This window comes from Paramisgurnus dabryanus, chromosome 21 (assembly GCF_030506205.2).
Source record: "Paramisgurnus dabryanus chromosome 21, PD_genome_1.1, whole genome shotgun sequence".
NCBI lineage: Eukaryota > Metazoa > Chordata > Actinopteri > Cypriniformes > Cobitidae > Paramisgurnus > Paramisgurnus dabryanus.
The window spans coordinates 8,787,717-8,807,328 of NC_133357.1; the positions used below are offsets into that span (position 1 = coordinate 8,787,717).

Here is a 19,612-nt window from a genome sequence, read left to right on the forward strand (position 1 = left end):
CTGCAGCCTCCGAAGGTCGCATTTCTAGGCTGTATACGTCATCAAGAGTGTCTTATTTCAGAATATTAACTATCATAAAGTTGACTATTATTCTTGGTTAATCGTAAATTGTTGTGATATGTTTATGACTTGTGAATGTAACGCTCAGTTAACTGAAATAAACCAGGCTTGATGACGTATGCAGCCTTGAGCCTTCGGATTGATGGTCATTTCCTGAACGGGCGCGTCTCTGACATCAAGTGGGCGTGTGTTTAACCTCAGGTGGGCGTACCTGCAGGTGTGGGCAGGGTTTGAAGTTCATCAGTAAACTGTTTGATCTGAGATCAGTTGTGGCTCGTTGTGGTTTTACTCCAGCACCAGACAAACAGGTAAATCAGCTGCATTACTTTATAAATGTTTCTTTTCTCTGACGTGTTTGTGCTGTTTTATCTCTTATTCATTTTAGTTTTTCACTTTTGAGAGGGATTTATTGTTTATGTTTCTTTCTGTTGTCGCTGTGCATGTAAATATTGAATTCCTATTTTTTGAGTGAAACTTGTGTGGAAGTTCAGGAGTTCATGAAGGGTCTGGTGTGGTTTAAAGTCGGTTCTTCATAAAAACAGTTAACGTTACTGTGTCACAACACTTCACACCCTACACGTTGCAGCTTTGTTTTAAACACGTTTTTAATCTGTATTATTGTGTATGTGTTGAGATTCGGTCTATTTTTGGATCTTACAGAAATAAGGGCTTTCTTGTAAACCACGCATGCGCTGAACTTCGACTGTATTTTTAGCTCGTGATCGATTATTCTGATCCGGAAACTTCATGAATGTGTTTTCTGTGAGGATGCGATGATGAAGACGAGCTCAATGGCTCAATAATACTATCACATCAGATTATCAACATTTACTGAATGCAACACAAAGATCATGTAACTTACAGAAGATTAAAGTCTGATAAACTCTATAACTCACTTTCATTTTTGTCGATCTATGACCAACAAAACCATTTTTAAAACCTGTGAGTTTATGAGAGATTCTATTGTGTACACAAGGTTTCAATAGTCTATTGTGTTCTTCTCATTGTTGTTTTGCTTCAATTGAGTACAAAAAAGAAAGAAATTCACAATCCTGTGTGAGTGTGAGAACCAAAGGTGAAAGTTTGTGTCTGATCGCATGGGTGTGTATTACAGGTTTCAGGGTGTGTCATCTTAAATGTACTCACCGTCACACAGACACACACAGTGTTGTTAAACAATCTAAATAAATACACACACACGCCTGTGCATACGTATTTTCATTGTGCAAACGTGACATTAGAAGAGATTTGGTTTTATATTTCATATACAAGGCAAGTTGTGGTATGGTCACAAAATATTTGATTTAGTTATTCATGTTCATGGACATGATTTTACGCTTTTTTCATGTCTTTTTTGTTGTTTTTTTACCATTGTTGGATGGGGTTAGAACGACTTTTTTACATTTCACACATCCTAACCCGAACCCCACGCAAAAAATAGTTAAAAAATCAGAAGAAAAGCATAGAAACCAATACATAAATGTATTAACCCAAACCCCAAATCTAACCCCAAGTGACAATGATTGAAAAAATGAGAAAACAATACAAAAAAATAACACGAAAAAAGAAAGTCGTGCTACAGACACGAAAAATTATAGGAATTCGAGTTGAGTGACACGGAAAAGCAGAAAATCGTGTCCATGAACACAAATAAATGAATCAAATATTTTGTGACTATACCACGAAATGCCTTGAGGTAGGTTTCACAGACCAGGCTTAAGGTTAGTTCTAGACTAAAACACACGTTTGAACTAGGGCTGGGTATCGATTCAGATGTTCCACATCGATTTTGATTCCTGACTCGGTTTTTATACTCAATTCTCGATTCAACTCAATGACTATAGATTATATAGAATATTATATTATATTAGAATATAGACTGAATGAATGAATGACAGGCTCGCCTCTCGCTCCATGGTAACATCGCGCAAGGCAAAAAAAGGTGAAATCTAGTGGAGAAGATTAGTGATTAGATATTAACGGTTATCTTACGTTCAATGTTTGCGGAAATAAAATTAGAGAAAAATAGATTCGTGGCCTGTGAGAATCGATTTTGAATCGACCATGGGAAAAAACAATTAAAGGCGGAGTGCACAATGTTTGAAAAACTCTTTGGAAAAAGGAGTCAGGCTGACTACCAAAACGCACTTGTAGCCAATCAGCAGTAAGGGGCGTGTCTACTAACCAACATCCTTTCCGGGGTTGCATATGTGTGGGGCGGGTCTATCAAAAGAAGGTCCAGATTCTATTGGGGTGGGGGCGTGTATGTTTAGGTGATTTCAAATATCAACATTGGCTTTCAAACATTGTGCACTCCGCCTTTAATCGACAAAATCTATTTTTTTGCCAAGCCCTAGTTTCAACTGTCTCAAGTCTCAAAAGAAGCCAGTGCTGGTCTCAAAATCCACACCAGTAACGATTTTTTCTAAGGCATGTTTATTAAAGATGCTTTAACATCTTAATTTAACTAACTTAGCCATTTTTGCTTCAACCAAACAGTATGCAGTGTGCTAGTATTCCGACCTAAATTTTACGCGTTACTGTCGCCAGAGCAATGGCTGCATCTCAACTCCTGGATGAGCGAGAAGATGAGAGAGATAATGGGAGTGATAATGGGAGCTACCACGTGATGGTGTCAATGGAGGACAGGACACACACACAGACCACACCCACAGGACGGACACGCCCCTACCTGGACGTGCCAAGCGATCACGTTGACGACAAGGCAAACGTCAACGAGTCGCGCCGATTGCTGAACGGCTTCCGTAAAGGCTTGCGTAAAAATCAGGACTACGTCCACATCTCTGTCCCAAAGTCAACCATCATCCAGACGTCCAGCACCTCTCGTCTTCCTGCAGAATGGTGGAAAACCGGCATCGCTTTCATCTGGGCGGCTTTTAACCTCCTGCTCACCACTGTCATGATCACTGTGGTCCACGAGAGGGTCCCGGATAAATCCATCAGCCCACCTTTACCGGATAAGTTCTTTGATTACGTGGAGCGTGTGACGTGGGCGTTTTCTGTCACAGAAGTCAATGGAATGATTCTGGTGGCGCTGTGGTTTGTTCAGTGGCTCTTCCTCAAGCATAAGTGAGTATGAGATGTTCAATTTTCATGACTGACATATCTGACATATTTGACCCACAGTCAGACCTGTTCAGACTTCTAATTACAATGTCATGCAGAATTTCGTGTTGTTTCAAACCTGTTTGACTCTTTTTCTTCTCTGGAACACAATTGGTGACGTTCATCAGAGTTACCGCTGCCAAATTGCATAATTTTCTTTACAGTTTTTAATTTGGTAGGAATTTTTCTCCTTGTGTTCAACAGCAGAAAGTCATATGTCTCATGTTTGGAAGAACACTAGCATTCCTTTTTGTTGATTTAATGGGTAGTAATGTTAATTGCCTTGCCCTAAATACATCTTGTAGCATCAATGAGAGGTCTGTTCAGGTTCAGGTCGAGCAAATGCATTAATGAAATGTTTCCAATGAGATGACATCAACAATCAAAAACTGTCTGAATGTGGTTTTAAGTGATCTGACGTTGAATTTAGAGTTGTATTTACTGCTTATGTGGTGATGGTGATTAGTTTAAAGTGTAAAATCAAAAACTTGCAGCTAAAACAACTGATACACAATTATTCTCTGGCTGTGTGTGTGTGTGTGTGTGACAGGGCAATTGTGGGCCGAAGGTTTTTCTTCCTGCAGGGAATGTTGTATTTGTACCGCATGATCACCATGTACATCACAACACTCCCTGTACCCAGCATGCACATGGACTGTGCCCCAAAGGTGAGCACAGTCACAACTTCTGCTTTCTCACCAGTAACCTGTAACCTTACCTGTAATCTGTAATCTTAAATGCAACTTTACCTGCCATTCTGCAACTTTATCCATAATCCGTAATCTTACATGCAACTTTACCCGCAATCCTGTAATTTTACCCGTAAATCAAAATTTCACCTGCAACTTTACCCGTAATCTCACGTACAATTTAACCCCTAATCTGTAATCTTGCCTATTATGGGTAAAGTTACAGGTGAGATTACAGGTACTACCCATAATCTCACCTGCGACCTCATCCGTAATCTCACATGCAACTTTACCCATAATACTCCACCTTTACTCATAATCTAACCTGTAACTTTACCAGTAATCTCACCTGCAGCTTTACCCGTAATTCATTATTTCACCTGCAACTTGACCCGTAATCTCACCTTTAACTTTACCCACAATCCTGCAACTTTACCCGTAATCCATAATTTCACCTGCAACTCAACCTGAAATCTCACCTGCAACTTCATATGTAATCTCAACTGCAACCTTACCCGTAATCTCACATGCAACTTTACCCACAATCCTGCAACTTTACCCGTAATCCATAATTTTGTAATCTTGCCTGTAACTTTACCCGTATTCTCACCTGCAACTTCATCTGTAATCTCACATGCAAATTTACCCGTAATCTGTAATTCAATTAAATTCAATTGAAGTAATCTGTAATCGCACATGCATCTTTACCAGTAATCTCACCTGCAACCTAACCCGTAATCCGTAATCTCACCCGCAATTTAACCTGTAATCTGTAATCTTGCCTGTAACTTTACCCGTATTCTCACCTGCAACTTCATCCATAACCTTACATGCAAATTTACTCGTAATCCGTAATCTAACATGCATCTTTACCTGTAATCTCACCTGCAGCCTTAAGGGCGATTTATAGTCGTGCGTAGGTCCTACGGCGTAGCAGCGACGGCGTAGGTTCCGCGTCGGTTTTCATTTATACTTGTGCGTCGCCGTCCGCGTCGACGTGCAAACACACGCGAAACCGCTGGTTGGCAGTAATCACGCGTGTAACCACAGTAGCAGCAGAAGTCGTCACAGAAGAAGAAGCTAAGCAAGTTAACCCACAAACGAAGAAGAAATAGCAACTTGTTGTGTATAATTTGAGAAGACCAGAAATGATGGAAGTAAATAAACAGCGACTAATGTTGCAGTTTGAGTTAAATCACTCCTCAACTTGGCTCATCTTTGTTTTCACCGTCTCAAACGGAAATACCTATGACGCAGTTTTTTTACCTGACGGGAGGGGTTCTGGTGGACCAATCACAGCGCTTACGGTCCGCGTAGAGCCGACGCGCTGTTAGAAATTTTGTGAGGTACGCGTCAGGCTACGCAGAGCTACGCACAGGCTACGGATATCCTACGCCGTAGCTACGCCGTAGGACCTACGCACGACTATAAATCGCCCTTAACCCGTAATCTCACCTGCAACTTCATCCATAATCTCACCTGGAGCTTTACACGTAATCCTGCAACTTTACCCGTAATACATAATTTCACCCGCAACTTTACCTGTAACCTCACCTGTAACTTTACTGATAAAGTTGCAGGTGAAATTTCAGGTAAAGTTACAGGTGAGATTACAGGTAAAGTTGCAGGTGAGATTTGGGTTAGTAAATCTCACCCACAACTTTACCCGTAATCTGTAATCCCGTCTGTAACTTTACCCATAATCTGTAATCTGACCTGCAACTTTACCTGTTGATCAGTGTGTTGATATTTCTTCTGCAGTTGTATGGAGATTCTCAGGGTAAGGTCCAGCGTGCCCTGCAGTTGGTGTCTGGAGGAGGTTTGTCCATTACAGGCTCTCATCTCATGTGTGGAGACTTCATGTACAGTGGCCACACAGTCATGCTGACCCTCACCTTCCTCTTCATCCAGGAATGTGAGTATAAGAAAACCATCATCATCGTCATCATCACTCATGCTTCTGTTTTTAATTAGGCCTCATAATGTATCTTTAACTGTGTGTAGATTCACCTCGCTCTCTGCTGTGGCGTTTCTATCACGTTATCTGCTGGTTGCTAAGCGCAGTGGGTGTGGTCTGTATCCTGGTTGCACATGAGCACTACAGTGTAGATGTTGTGGTGGCGTATTTCATCACCTCCCGTCTCTTCTATTGGTACCACACCATGGCCAACAACCAGGTAAAACTACAAACCCCACAGACATGACAAATCCTGGACACTCATTACCGTTTACAGCGTTCCATTCAACATCGTGTAGCATTGCGTTTTAAAAGCAGACCTTACTGCACAGATTTTCATTTTCTTTTGTGAAGACTTGACTAAGGCTTAATGTACAAATAACTCGTGTCCTGGTCCTGTAGGGTCTGAGAGGTTCTCCTCACAACTACCTGAACAGAACGTGGTGGAACTTTGCATTTAACTTCCTGGAGAAGAATGTTAAGATGAGGGTTCCCTGCACGTTCTCATGGCCGTTATCAATCCCCACTGCGTGCTTTAAGAATCCCTGCAGAAGCTACTCGAAAGTACAGAGCACACGAGATGAATGACACACCTGCACATGTTTCATCAAGTGATTTGTTTGAGTAACAATTTCACTCTGACAGCAAAAAATATGAAGCGTGTGAGCAAAGAACTACAAACACATCTGTGTACATTTCTTTCTAAAGTGAGATATTACAGACCTGATGTGACTTCATCAATCACATCTGATGAATGTAAGTATGTACAGTATGTTATCAGATTCTAAGTGTTTATCAGACTCTACAGACGCACATCTGGACCAGAAGATCTTTGCTTTAGTCCTGCTGGAGTATTTTTTGTAAAGAATGATTTTATCAATGAAGGATTGAAAATATTATTTGTTTTGTACAGTATTGATTTTAATTTATATGTTCATTGCATTGTAAAATATATTATTTGTGTCATTATGAATGTTATATTACAAATAAAACACTATTTATATAAGCTTTAGAAGTCCAAAAGAGTTTCATTCTACAGTTTCAAGTTCAATTCATTGCTTCAATGTAGCTTTTCTGTGTTATCATGCCAAATATATTTGGATCAAAACAGAGTTCATTCATGTTTATTTGTTATATTTAGTGTTAAAGTCATTTCAGAGAATTGTTTCTACACATGATGGGGTTGGTTTCACATACAGAGATTAGACTAGTCCTAGACTAAAATAAATGTAAGAGCTGTCTAAACTGAAAACAACTTGAACTGACGTATCTTAAAATACATCAGTGCCCTATGTTTTGCACACATGTAATGTTTTTAGTATATAGTTATAGTTCCTAATTAAACTAAGGCCTAGTCCTGGCTTAAACTAATTCCTGTCCGGAAAACCACCCCTATAAATGTTAGAAATGTATTTTGCTGAAACCATTTTTTTCTCGAAACTATAGTTCAAACAAACATTTGCAAGCACGTGTGCAGTCTTAAGGGGGTCGCACACCGGACGCGCAGCTCAGCGTCATTCTAAAAAATCGAATACAATGTTTTTTATAAGTATACACACACCGGCACCGACAGGTGGCGCAGAAAGTTGCTCAAATCCCTGTCGCGCCACTCACATAGTTTAACATGAAATAACATCATATTTGTCCCAAATCATTAACGATTAACATTGGCTGCTAACATATATTTTGCATTTTGAAGTAGACACTATCTGACTACGCTCGCGCTATTTAATGTGCACTTCGGTTTACAATACCAAGTTGTCCTTAACGCGGCGCTGAGCTGCGCGTCCGGTGTGCGACCCCCCCCCCCCCTTTACAGACTTCAAGACCCTGGGGCATCCCTGGCAGCAGTGACGTAAGAGGGAACTTGCACATGAATTAAATATCTTAAAATAAAATAACGGCAAATGTTTTCGGGAAACAGTCTTGACAAGGTAATTTGTTTCTCCAACTATGGATCAAACTATGGTGGTTCAGCATCAAGTTACGTCATTGTTCAGTAAACACACCCCAGGTTGTAGCTAAATTTGAAAGTTAAAAGTGCATGAATTCACATGTTTCAGCCAATAAACAACAAGAAGGATTTGGGAGTGAGGGTTGGGCTCGTACAGAAAGCACGAAAGGGAGGAGAAGGGGAGGAGTTAGCTACGCTCAGTTTTGTTTGACAACAAGAAGTGACATCACACAGATTCGCTTAGAGCGCCTTTAAGAGAGACGGCAACTTTCCGATGAGTGGGTGTGGTTTCAGCGCTGACAGCGGACACGCCTCCAGTGTTTAAGAGCAGACAATCCCACTGTTATTTTCAAGATTTTGATAACTTATTTTATTTACTTTATCATTCAAATGTGGCTGTGGTTAATAAAAAAAATCTGCGATGTGACAAACTGTGAACACATATTTAAAATCACTTTAATACATGGACTTTCAGTGTGTTTTCTTATTTCTTTTTTTCCCCGCTATGGTTAGATGTTTCATTGGAAGCCTAAAATTTTCCTTGTTTTAGTCTGGCCTATGTGTTTGATGGCTATTAAATGCAAAATTGCTTGCTTGATAGTTCAGTATAAACACAATAGACATCAATAGGAAGTCCTCACTAAGATGCACCATAAAATGTGTTGAGATGTGCTAACAACTGCTGAGTTTGTCAAATATTTTCAATCTGATGACTACTGTTTATTTGTCAGAATAGGAGGAATAACCTGAATAACCCATTTACAATTAATACGAATTGTGTGCAGTGTAAAATTATACAGAATGGAGAAATGTGTAACATCAGATGTTTTTATATTGCATGATAAATCTTCATCTCCAATTTAATAGCAAGAGAACCATAAGCTTTAATAAACACATCACATAAACACACAAGCAGTTATGATGAAAGCATACAGATGTGTTTACTGGTTAAATCTGGTAACCGCTGGCCAGCCTGTGTGAAATCGGATCCATTCGAAGTAGTGAGCCACTTTAGTGTAAACTCCAGGATGATTGGGTTCACCACATTTATCTCCCCAGCTCACTATACCCCATACATACGACACACCGAGAGCGTCTTTACACACCAGCGGCCCACCGGAGTCACCCTGACACGAGTCCACGTTCCCCTCAAGATCACCTGACACAATAAATGAGAAATGATCTTTCACATAGCAAATGTTGAGTAAACATTCAAACGACACATTATGATTCATATTGTTTGTTTAGAGAAGTGCTTCACTACAGACGACCTGAAGCGCAACGTAAAAAAACGTCCTAAGTTTTTTCTTTCAACATTTTTTCTCTTTCAAACTAGTTTTCTTCTAAAGGCCACACATGGAAAATGCTTGCCAGCTAAACAATTAGGGGGCGTGCACACCAAAGCTTTTAAACGTGGCTGCCAGCTCCTCCACTGTGATTGGACGGCCGTGTGAGAACTGACGTTGACGAGCAGAGCTTTTTACCCAAAGTTGCATTTTTTTTTTGGTCTCAGCGCTAAGCGTGGTAAAACCTCTGAGCGCTGGCTTTCAGTGTGAATAAACGATTGAAAACATATCCCTGCTGTCGGCGCAAAAGCTTTGGCGTGCACGCTACCTTAGAATACAATACTTTGTATTCTAAGGCCAAAGTTGGTGTTGCATGCTAATTGTTAGCTGGCAAGCATTTTTTCCTTCTGTGGTCTTTTGAAAAAAAATATACTTTTTTTTAAAAGAGAAAAAGAGAAAAAAATTTAAGACAAAAAACTGATAGAGAAAAAAACTTGATGTTGCGTTTCAGGGCTTCTGTAATCTTCTGTACTGTATGTGAATTGCAAACATTTTCGTGTTAAAAGTTAAATACACACCTGCACACTCCATTCCAGGACGGAAGCGTTTGCTGTAATAACTCTCACAGTCGCTGATGATCGTCACATTGGCCCATTTTAAAATAGATGTTGACATTCCCTCTTTAAACAAACAAACAAAGACAAGCAGTGAGTATCAAGGCTTTAAATGTCACTGTAATGAAACAAATTCAACAAAATTGAAGTCATAATTCTTGATCAGTTAATCAATGTGAATCTTTAGCTTAAAGACTTTTTTTCATCAGGAGGGTCCGAGATGGCGCGGATGTACGGGTAAAACAGCGCATGCGCAAGAAATAATGTTGCAACAGGATAATACACATTGGGAATACAGAGCGGTGGCACATTATCGTTTATTTCTTTCTTTTATTTCCCCTTTCTTCTGTTCTTTGTTGTTTGTTCTTAACTTTGTGGTGGATCTGCTGCTTTTCTTCATCTCAAATTTGCAAATGTCCAGTAAATTTGTCTAGTTGATTATAAAAATATAATAAGTGCTGCACGCGTGTCAAACTCAGCCATTCACGCTTAAAAGCATCTCTCATCGACGTCTCTAAACTATTGAAATGTTTGTGTCGTTACTTTTGCAGTGAATGAAGTATTCAAACATTGTAAATGGGACACAATATTATAAGTGAATGTAGTTCACTTTTCAGAAATTGATGTTTGACCTCTGTTGCGACCCCAGCCGGAGATTGTGCACGTGTGTTTGGGTTGAAACTGTTCTGTCGACCAGGGCACACAGACGGGTCGGACCGCCGGATTATCCTCCATGCATTTGTCTGACAGATTCAACTCCTCCATCTGAATCAATGCAATGTCATTCTCATAGGTTTGAGCGTTGTACTGATGATGAATGATGATGTTCTTCACAGGGATGCTGTCGGTCGTGGACTGCCTCTGATGTTTCTTCCACAGAGAGATTTTAATTCGGAAGGACTTCGGTTTGGGTCTGGAGAGACACAAACGCACAACCACATCACAACAGCTGTGATAAACTTTAATAGCAAAGATATCTTTACATCTGATGATGTTAGATTGCATTATGGTTTAGATTTGAAGGAATATTATGATGCTGTTTGCTGATTGGTTGGACCTGACACAGTGGGCGGCGGTCAGAACCCAACATCCACCCAGGTAAGCTCCTCCACAGTGAATCGAACCTTCGTCCTGTACAGCCACCTGCCACTGGATTTGAGTCTGAAGGGTCAAAGGTCACATTACAGTGAGTGTCTAGCAGATTTCATCATGTGTTTTATCTCTAGACTCCAAAAGGCCAACAGGTCACCATTAGATGTGTTGTTTTATCATAAATAATTATTTCTCAGTCTCTTTAAAGATCTCTTAAACCTACATAAAATAAAACTTTTAAGACTTCAAGATGTGTTTAGTGACAAAAGAGGTCAACACTAAATACAGACTTTTACTAGAAGAAGACGTTTTGGTATGAATTGTGATTTATTTTTTTATTATGTTGGCTATGAGCATGGGCGATAAACCGGTAGAAATTTGTCAACCGGTAGAGATTTTGGTCTATCGTCTCTGGCCCTGTCCCGAATGGCACAATCCGGACTTGTGGACTTCCTCAGAGTCCACACTTTGATGACATCATGTAGTGCAGACCTTAGGGACCCTTGACGCGAGTCCACAAGGGCGCGCAGGAGTCGTATTTTGGGACAGACTCGAGCGTCATGCGGGAAATAGAAAGAGAAGTTGCCCATCAGTGGATCCTTGTAAAGCCGCAAATATTAAAGGCAAGACTTTGTATTTGAACGAAGCAGCCCCTAAAGTCCATGAAGTGAACTGAAATGAGACGTCTAGCCTATGGGGGGAGTTGCGTCACTTCCTGTTGACACGTTAATGCAAATTAAACTACCCAACAGTATCAACCTTAGAAATATACAAAAGTAAAAACACAATATTGCAGCAATAATATAAATTCACATCACTAAAACATAATTTATAATAATACATTTCATTTGCTATATATCGCTTTTAAGTTTTTATTTCAAAATACCCAGATAGATACCTTGGGATAGCCAAGGCTGTGAGACCGTATCAATGAGCGCTGATGAGCACACTTCAGAGCATAAAAATGACAAACGGGACACCATACGGACTCGTAGACTAAGCTAGCATGTGCTTTTTAAGGCCACAAGACCGAAAATCCACATGAAGTGTGCCATTTGGGACAGGGCCACTATCGAGGTTACATACCCACGTCACATTGCTGTGTGCATAGTTATGAAAACGTAATGTTTGTACACGTATTTAAGCACAGCAGTTTTAAAACAAGTGATTGAAGCCATTGAAACACAAACAACAGTGTTCACTGCTCTTGACTAAATCACTTTTCTACCTTTAATAAGAATATACATTATTATCCTTATTTCATCACAGACTGTTTATCTTCTCTGAGTTTTGTTTTTTATACTTGTAGACAGCGTTGGGGGTAACGCATTACAAGTAACGTGCAATACATAATAATATTACTTTTCTGAAGTAACAAGTAAAGTAACCTATTTTTTTATGTACACAGTAATATTTGAGTTACTTTTTCAAAAAAGTAATGCACGTTACTTTTATAGTTTAATTCATTTGTTAAAAAAAACATATGTGCTGAATTAAACTAACGTAGTCACATTATGCACTCTATGCGTACATGCTTGTGTGGGAACAGTTTAAGTCAGAAACTGAGATGGCAGACCAAAGCTCGACATTTTTGTGAAGAAATATACAATTTCTGAATGCAGAACTTTTCAGTCATATAAAAGCATCTGCAAGGCCTGAAAGACATCAAGCCTCAGCCAAAAAAAGTAACCCAAAAGTAAATAAAAAGTAACGTAAGCATTACTTTCCATGAAAAGTAACTAAGTAACACAATTAGTTGATGAGCTAAGTGAAATAAGATTTTGGTCATATGTCGCCCATCCCTAGTTGGTTAGATATTTTCTGTATTTAAAGAGATATGGATAATCATTAAAAGAGATGGTGGTGGTGGTGGTGGTCTAAGACTTTTTCACAGTACTGTGTTTCTGAGTAGTAATTATACAGTGTTTTGTATTAGCATTGTGTAGTTGAAAATGATTGTGTTGTTGTGTATCTGACCGGTAACGCCTCTTCTCCTCCTACTAAACGCTTCTTTCGTTGATGATTTGTGGTGTCTTCTGGTCTGTAGATATAATCCATGTTGGGAACGCCACACTGCAGCTGACTCTCTGAAGCCGTCCGAATAGTTCTGATCTCTATAAAAACACAGTGTGTTTTTTTTGTGTGTGTTAGGGTGAAAGGTCATGTGACAAGGTCATGTTGATACAGCTGTATGATCATTCCAAACTAAACCTTTTAATCTTAAATTCTTCATCTGATGTTCAGAAATTTACTAAAATGTGAAGCAGATGAATGAACTCAAGAGTAACTAAGATTTACCTGACTTTGGATCAGTCAACAAGTCATCTTGTTTCTTTTCTTCTGTAAGACAAAACATGTATTCAGTGATAAAATCATTTTCATTCTTCTTGATGTCAGAGGTTTAAGGAGTTAAACGACAGTCCTGTAGTTTCTATGTTGGTGTATACCCAGATAGCATGCAACCATTGAAACAATGTGAAAAATCATTGATTTGTCAATGTTAATACAATTGAATCAATATCACGTTTGCGCCCTCCATTAATACTGAAAAATATAGACATTTCAACAAATCATAATTATTGTGATCAGTGTTTGCTTTAGTTGGGTCCTTGTCTCTTGTGTTTTAATGGTACGTTTTTTTTTGCTATTGAAGCAGTGTTTTAAAATACATCTGTTACTGCAAAGAGAATGAAGATCTTATGTGATCAAGTAGTTTAATTCTTGTAGATATACCTATATAATATAAATGAAATACTGTTAAAGATGTGTAAGAAATGGATATTGTTATTTTGAGAATTATAAAAACACACAGAAGATTAAACTACTGAATATATCTCTGACATCATGAATCGGTCCATGAATCTCATCAATGGTGACAATAATTCACTCAATAAATCAATAAAATCAATAAAAGAAAGCTTCATGCTGCAATGCATGCTGGGTATCATTGTAGTACTAAACCAATTTATGACTCCCAGCATGCATTGCAGTTGACTGTTTTATCTGAATTTGTTTGATGATTGTCACCATTATTGAGATTTGTAGGATGCGTAATGATGTCTGAATGTGTCAGCATTTTTTCTGCTTATTTTGTCACAGTGAATTTACAAACCAGAACAATTATAATGGTCGAAAATGGATCAACATAATCATGTAAAGCAGCTTAATTTTATCTCATTTTGACATCTTCACAAAAAGTTTCAACTCCACTTTGAAACAAAGAAACTTTCTTTCCCAATGCACATGTGCTTCTACATAAACACATACAAACACAAAGATTTAAATTAGTGAATGTCAAGAGTCAAGGACCCAACTAAAGCAAACACTGATCACAACAATGCTGGTTTGTTGAAATTTCAATATTTTTTCAATATAAAGGGAGGGTGCTAATCTGATATTGATTCAATGCAATTAACATTGAAAAATCAACAGTTTTTAACATTGTTTCAATGGTTGCATGCTATCTGGGTTATAAAGAAAAGTGAATCTGTATTGTGTAGCTCAGTGGGTAAACTTGTGTTTTACCTGACTTTTGATCAGTCATCAAGTCATCTTGTTTCTGGTTTTCTGTAAAACAAAACATGTATTCAGTGATAAACTAGTTTTATTTCTTCCTGAAGTATGAAGAGTTACACAACGGTCCTGTAGTTTCTATGTTGGTTCATAATAAAGAAAAGTAAATCTGTATTGTGTAGTTCAGTGGGTAAATTAGTTTGTTTATGTCAATAATGTGACATTTTATTTATGAACAAAATAAATACAATTAACAGATGATTGAAGTTTTCTAATAAGCTCAGTAAAGTCTAATAACATCCAAACACAAGCTAGACATCTAGGCTAAAACAAGGTGAAATTTCGGCTGTCAGTGAAAATTTAAAAGGGTTAAACATACATAAATATAACATGATGCACACATGATGAAATACCTCGCAAGTTACCTCGGCAAAACCCAAATGTGAATTAAAGTTTATTTTGCTAGATGTGGGTTATAGCAAGACTACATCGGGTCTACATAGACCTAGTTAACCTAGACGGTGAAATGATGGGCAGCCAGTGTTCAAATTATGTCAAATATTATGGGGTTCCCCTAGCTAAGACCCCCTGACCAAGCCCCCCCATCATTTCACAAAATAAATAGCTATCCTGGATCAACGTTTTAATCAAAGAAACCCCAAATGACACGTAACTCAATATTTCCCCTCAAATTAGTGTGAAATAATCGTTTTAGAACAGAAATATAGACAGACGGAAATCTTTTGGATTTGTTTATTGCCAAATTGGGAGAAATAATGGACAGTTTCACTTTGTGGCACGAGAATTTTATATTCATGTAGTATTTTAATTTTAATAAAAACCAGGAAACCCCCCTAAATTTATATTTTGTGCTTTATAGAGGGTCCGGGAATACCCCAGTCCCCCACACAGAATTTGAACACTGCAGCCAGCTATCACTTGCTGGAAAGGGTTTGATGTGAAAACATTTAGAGATGAATTTACTGACCTGGACTTTCATCTTCTCCTCCTAAACAATCTCTGATTCCATCATTAACTGCGTGAGCAGGAATACAAACACCCGAAGAGCAGTGAAACGAAGGTGGGTTTTTTTTACACTCTTTAGGACGACACAAAACAGACACAGAAACATCAACAACATGACTATACAAAATTCATTATTATAACTATGTTATAACAGGAAGAGGGAATGATGATGTCATAGATGGAGACAGGAAGTGTGGCGACTCACTTTGACAGCACATCTCATCACTGTTGTCCCCACAGTCATCGACACCATCACAGGTTCTTGCGTAAGGGACACACTTTCGGTTTACACAGGAAAACTCACATTTACCTTAACACAAAAGACACAACATTAAGTGTTTGTGTAAAACAGTAAAGATATAAAATGATTTATTTGGTCAGGGTTAATCACCTCCTGCTCGTTCTTTATAGCAGTTTGAGACGGCCACTTCTGAATTTTTTTTTAATGTCTGTGGATTAGAGATGGTGCATTCAGCCAATGAGAGCTCAGATCCGCGGCACTGAACGCTGACACACTGTGATGGCCAGTTTAAATTCTGATCAAGAGAATCGAATCTGATTTTGGTGGCCGCCTCTGCTCCTCTGAAGATTACAAACAGACAACAACTTAATATAATTCAATATAAGAGAGAGAGAGAGAGAGAAAGAGAGAGAGAGAGAGAGAGAGAGAGACCTTCAGAGGGTTCAGCTGTGTTTACCTGGGGTCTGTGTTTCGGCAGACGACATTCGCTGCGGCCATATTCCAGTATTTTACACATACCAACATTTTCCCCTTCATAGTGTTGATCTCGATCACTTGACCAGATGTGGAATTTTTCAGATTTACTCGGACGCTGTCTTCCACTGGACACATACACATACATTAGATTTAATTTAAAGTCTATCAGTTTCTTTAAGTCTTGTATGTACATGTTTAATGTCTTACTAGAACAGGAGGGGCTGAAGTGTGAAAATGTGGGTTGTTTAGATCTGCAGGAGATTGCTTTAGCCTGACACATGGAGGAATAGGAAGAGCCGTCCAGTCCACACGCACGATCCGTCTGCCTCGGACACTTGTAGGGAATCTTACAAACACATTCACCTGACAGACATCGCATCCATGGAGGACAGAAGACTTTAGCGCAGGACAAGTGAGTATAATTCCGATCCAGACACTGTTGTGGGCCCAGGTAATTCGGGGGTTTGGGCTTTTCTTTGGATTTTGAGCTGGCATTTTTATTTATATTTGGTTCAGGGTTCACATTTATTGGTTTTGACTCATTTTTGGGTTTTGTTGTTTCTGGAACAGGTGCCTCATTCTGGCCGGGTTTTGGAACAAGTGAAGGGATTAAAGATGAGTTTTCTGGCTGAAGTTTTTCATTCTGGCCGGGCTTTAGAACAAGTGAAGGGATTAAAGATGAGTTTTCTGACTGAAGTTTTTGATCCAGGTTTGGATCAATCGGCCTCTGAGGAGGGAGGGCTGGGTTTCGGCGTTGTGAGCTGCCTTGCTCTGAATCATTCTCTTGACCCTAATTGAAATACAAAAGAGACGTTTAATTCAGTGGCACGTGAATATCAGCACCAGTTGTTGATTGGGTTGTAACGGTATGAGATTCTCACAATATGATCATCATTTGAGCAAATATCACGGTTCACAGTATATGCTATTAAACAGTGGCGGCCCATGGTGACTTTGTGAAGCTCATCACAACATGTATTTAACACATCATGTGTGTGGCTCGTCAATTCAAAATGTGTTCGGCGCGTCATGTAAACTTATGTGCATTACGTGTCATGTCAAAATACATATCTGCTGCAGAGGCTTCAAAAGGGTTTATGATTAAAGAGACGCACCAGTTCTCAATTCATCTCAAGTGTAATCAAAGTTTAATGTTAAGTTACTTTGCAGCAGATATGTATTTTGACATAACACATGATGTCCATAGTTCACATCATATAACAAACAAATATTTTGACATGACAAGCAACAAACATGACACTTCAAACTAATATTTTGACATGACGAGTCACACATAACGCAAACACATATTTTGACATGACGCACGATGAAGTCGCAAATGACGCAAAAAATTTTTTTTGACATGAAGAGTCACAAATGACGCAAACAAATATTTTGACATGACAAGTCACACATGACGCAAAAATCTAATTTTTGACATGACGAGTCACACATGACGCAAACACATATTTTGACATGCAAGTCAAACATGACACAACAAAAAGTTTTTGACATGACGAGCACACATGACACTTCAAACACATATTTCGACATGATGTGTCACACATGATGCAAAAAACAAATTTTTGACATGACGGGCAACACACATGACGCAAAAAAACGAATTTTTGACATGACGAGCTACACATGACATTTCAAACACATATTTTGACATGATGAGTCACACATAACGCAACAAACACATTTTTGACATGATGGGCAACACACACGACACTTCAAACACATATTTTGACATGACGAGCCACACACGACACTTTGAACATATATTTTGACATGACGGGGAACACACATGATCTCATAAAAAAAAAAACGTTATGGAAGTATGAGTCTACCTTTTGAAAAAAAATAATAATAAAGCTGGACATCTCATATTTGAACAAAATAAGTTATTTCTCTTTAGATTAGACAAGAATAAACCAAACTGTTCTTCCTCTTGAACAGCATAAATGGGAGAGCATAAAGTGCAGGACACCCATACTGCAGATTTTAACTTTTTTTGCGGAGGACATGATTAGTATTTGTAGTCTATGGCTCTGATGTGCATTACTCAGCTGTATATGTGTATGGGTGGAGTCTAAGCAGTCGTGTGGATCTGCTTTCACCCACCCCACCAAATCATGGATAAGCAAATGTTTACAGTTTGATAATCGTACGTGTCAATATCACATCAACCCCTCCCCATACCAGTATACGGTTACAATCCATTATCCACATAAACTATCTCAAAATCTGATACCGTTTTATAAAATCACACTTAAAGTGCTCTGAAGTGTTATTAAGAATAATCCGTTTAAAGAAAACATGAGCTGGATTTCATCATCTTACTGTAGTTGCAAAATCTATCGTATTATCAGATTGAGCAATGCGTTGTTGTAACATCAGTATGAATTGTAACCATCGATACTTCTTTAAAAACATGAATGCACATCAAAACATCCTTTATTTTAGACTTGCACATGTATGTTGTTTAACCAGACTTCAAAGAATAAAGCTTGAATTACATTTTTCTTACCCTATAGACTCGACGTTTTTCCTGTTTTAAGCAATACTGTAAAGAATCTTGCTGTAATTCTGCAGCTGTTTGTCAGTAACTTACTGTAGATTTAAATGGATGTTATTTACTGGTAACAGTTAAATGAACATTACAAACAAACTTTTCAACATCAACCTAAATCTACAGTAAGTTACTGGCAGTAATACGTCATTTCTACAGAATGTGTTTACATTTTATCTTTAAAACTTCAAAAAAACCTGACAGATATACTCTCGATTTACTGATCACATTAGTTCATTTAAAATAAATAATCTATATACAGAAATTAGAAATGTTTTGATCAGATGAAATAAAACTTGAATAAAACTTACGGCAGCCTGCAAAAGTAAACCTGTAAAGAGAAGCAGAATGAGAAGCTTCATATTGGAGATCTTCTACTGGTCTTAGTTCAGATCTTCTCTGATCAAAGTTTCATCAAACACACAGAGACAAATGATTAACTGCTGTCAATAGATCTGACTGCAAACTGACCACAGATCAGACCAACTGAGAGACGGTGGGAGGAGAAACAGCAGATCTTACAGGAAAGGTCCAACATCTGTGGGTTACAACTGTGTGTGTGTGTGTGTGTGTACACAATCAATAACAAACCACAAACATTTACCATAAAACAACAAAAGTTGCAATGCTGAACTTTTGCACATCCCAAAACCTTACATAGGACAAATGAAACAGGGAATTGAAAGGATTTTGTGTCTCATGTCGTTAGTGGCAACATTCATTTCAATTTCATTCATTTCCCTGGGGTCCGTTTCAGAAAGGAGGTTACGTGAAAACTCTGAGTATGTAAAGGCATTAGCTTTAATCCAAAGCAACTTGGAAAGATTAGGAAACAATAAAGCGATTCATCAAATGGAGGCAATAATACAAGAAGTGCTTTTACCAGGTTACTAGTTTATCCAAATCTGAGACAATACCTGCTGAGAGAGAGTATTTTTTTATAAAAGAGGAGTTTTTAATTGTTGTTTGAATGTTTTAAGAGATGTGTCTGCTGACCGGATT

General features: G+C 38.5%; 2 protein-coding genes across 4 annotated transcripts; one reads left to right on the forward strand and one right to left on the reverse strand.

Annotated features, from left to right (window-relative positions):
* Positions 1-114: 114 nt before the first annotated feature.
* sgms2b (sphingomyelin synthase 2b) lies at positions 115-6,839 on the forward strand. Of its 3 annotated transcripts, none has more exons than XM_065275641.2 (6): positions 115-368; positions 2,611-3,150; positions 3,737-3,854; positions 5,637-5,790; positions 5,880-6,052; positions 6,235-6,838. In XM_065275641.2, the coding sequence occupies exons 2-6, from the start codon at positions 2,615-2,617 to the stop codon at positions 6,418-6,420; spliced, it is 1,167 nt and encodes a 388-aa protein (XP_065131713.1). In that variant the 5' UTR covers positions 115-368; positions 2,611-2,614; the 3' UTR covers positions 6,421-6,838. The 3 variants fall into 3 exon arrangements, with proteins under 3 accessions (XP_065131713.1, XP_065131714.1, XP_065131715.1); XM_065275642.2 differs by having other exon boundaries at positions 311-368; positions 2,560-3,150; XM_065275643.2 differs by lacking the exon at positions 115-368 and adding an exon at positions 401-913 and having other exon boundaries at positions 6,235-6,839.
* A 1,761-nt stretch (positions 6,840-8,600) lies between these two features.
* cfi (complement factor I) lies at positions 8,601-19,080 on the reverse strand. The gene is made up of 13 exons (XM_065275640.1): positions 18,922-19,080; positions 16,243-16,825; positions 16,016-16,160; positions 15,709-15,899; positions 15,523-15,627; positions 15,280-15,390; positions 14,304-14,345; positions 13,077-13,118; positions 12,756-12,892; positions 10,744-10,847; positions 10,319-10,599; positions 9,651-9,752; positions 8,601-8,945 (listed from the first exon to the last, which is right to left on the reverse strand). Exons 1-13 carry the CDS (start codon positions 18,970-18,972, stop codon positions 8,728-8,730), a joined length of 2,112 nt encoding a protein of 703 aa, XP_065131712.1. The 5' UTR covers positions 18,973-19,080; the 3' UTR covers positions 8,601-8,727.
* Positions 19,081-19,612: the final 532 nt, after the last annotated feature.

Excerpts from the sequence above, each read along its gene's own strand:
- cfi (XM_065275640.1), bottom strand. The coding sequence starts at position 18,972 with ATGAAGCTTCTCATTCTGCTTCTCTTTACAGGTTTACTTTTGCAGGCT. Across the intron at positions 14,346-15,279 it reads AGGAGAAGATGAAAGTCCAG|AAAACCAGAAACAAGATGAC; the intron begins GTCAGTAAATTC and ends TTTGTTTTACAG. Across the intron at positions 10,848-12,755 it reads GAGGAGAAGAGGCGTTACCG|ACTCAAATCCAGTGGCAGGT; the intron begins GTCAGATACACA and ends TTGACCCTTCAG.
- sgms2b (XM_065275641.2), top strand. The coding sequence starts at position 2,615 with ATGGCTGCATCTCAACTCCTGGATGAGCGAGAAGATGAGAGAGATAAT. Across the intron at positions 5,791-5,879 it reads CTTCCTCTTCATCCAGGAAT|ATTCACCTCGCTCTCTGCTG; the intron begins GTGAGTATAAGA and ends AACTGTGTGTAG. Across the intron at positions 6,053-6,234 it reads ACACCATGGCCAACAACCAG|GGTCTGAGAGGTTCTCCTCA; the intron begins GTAAAACTACAA and ends CTGGTCCTGTAG.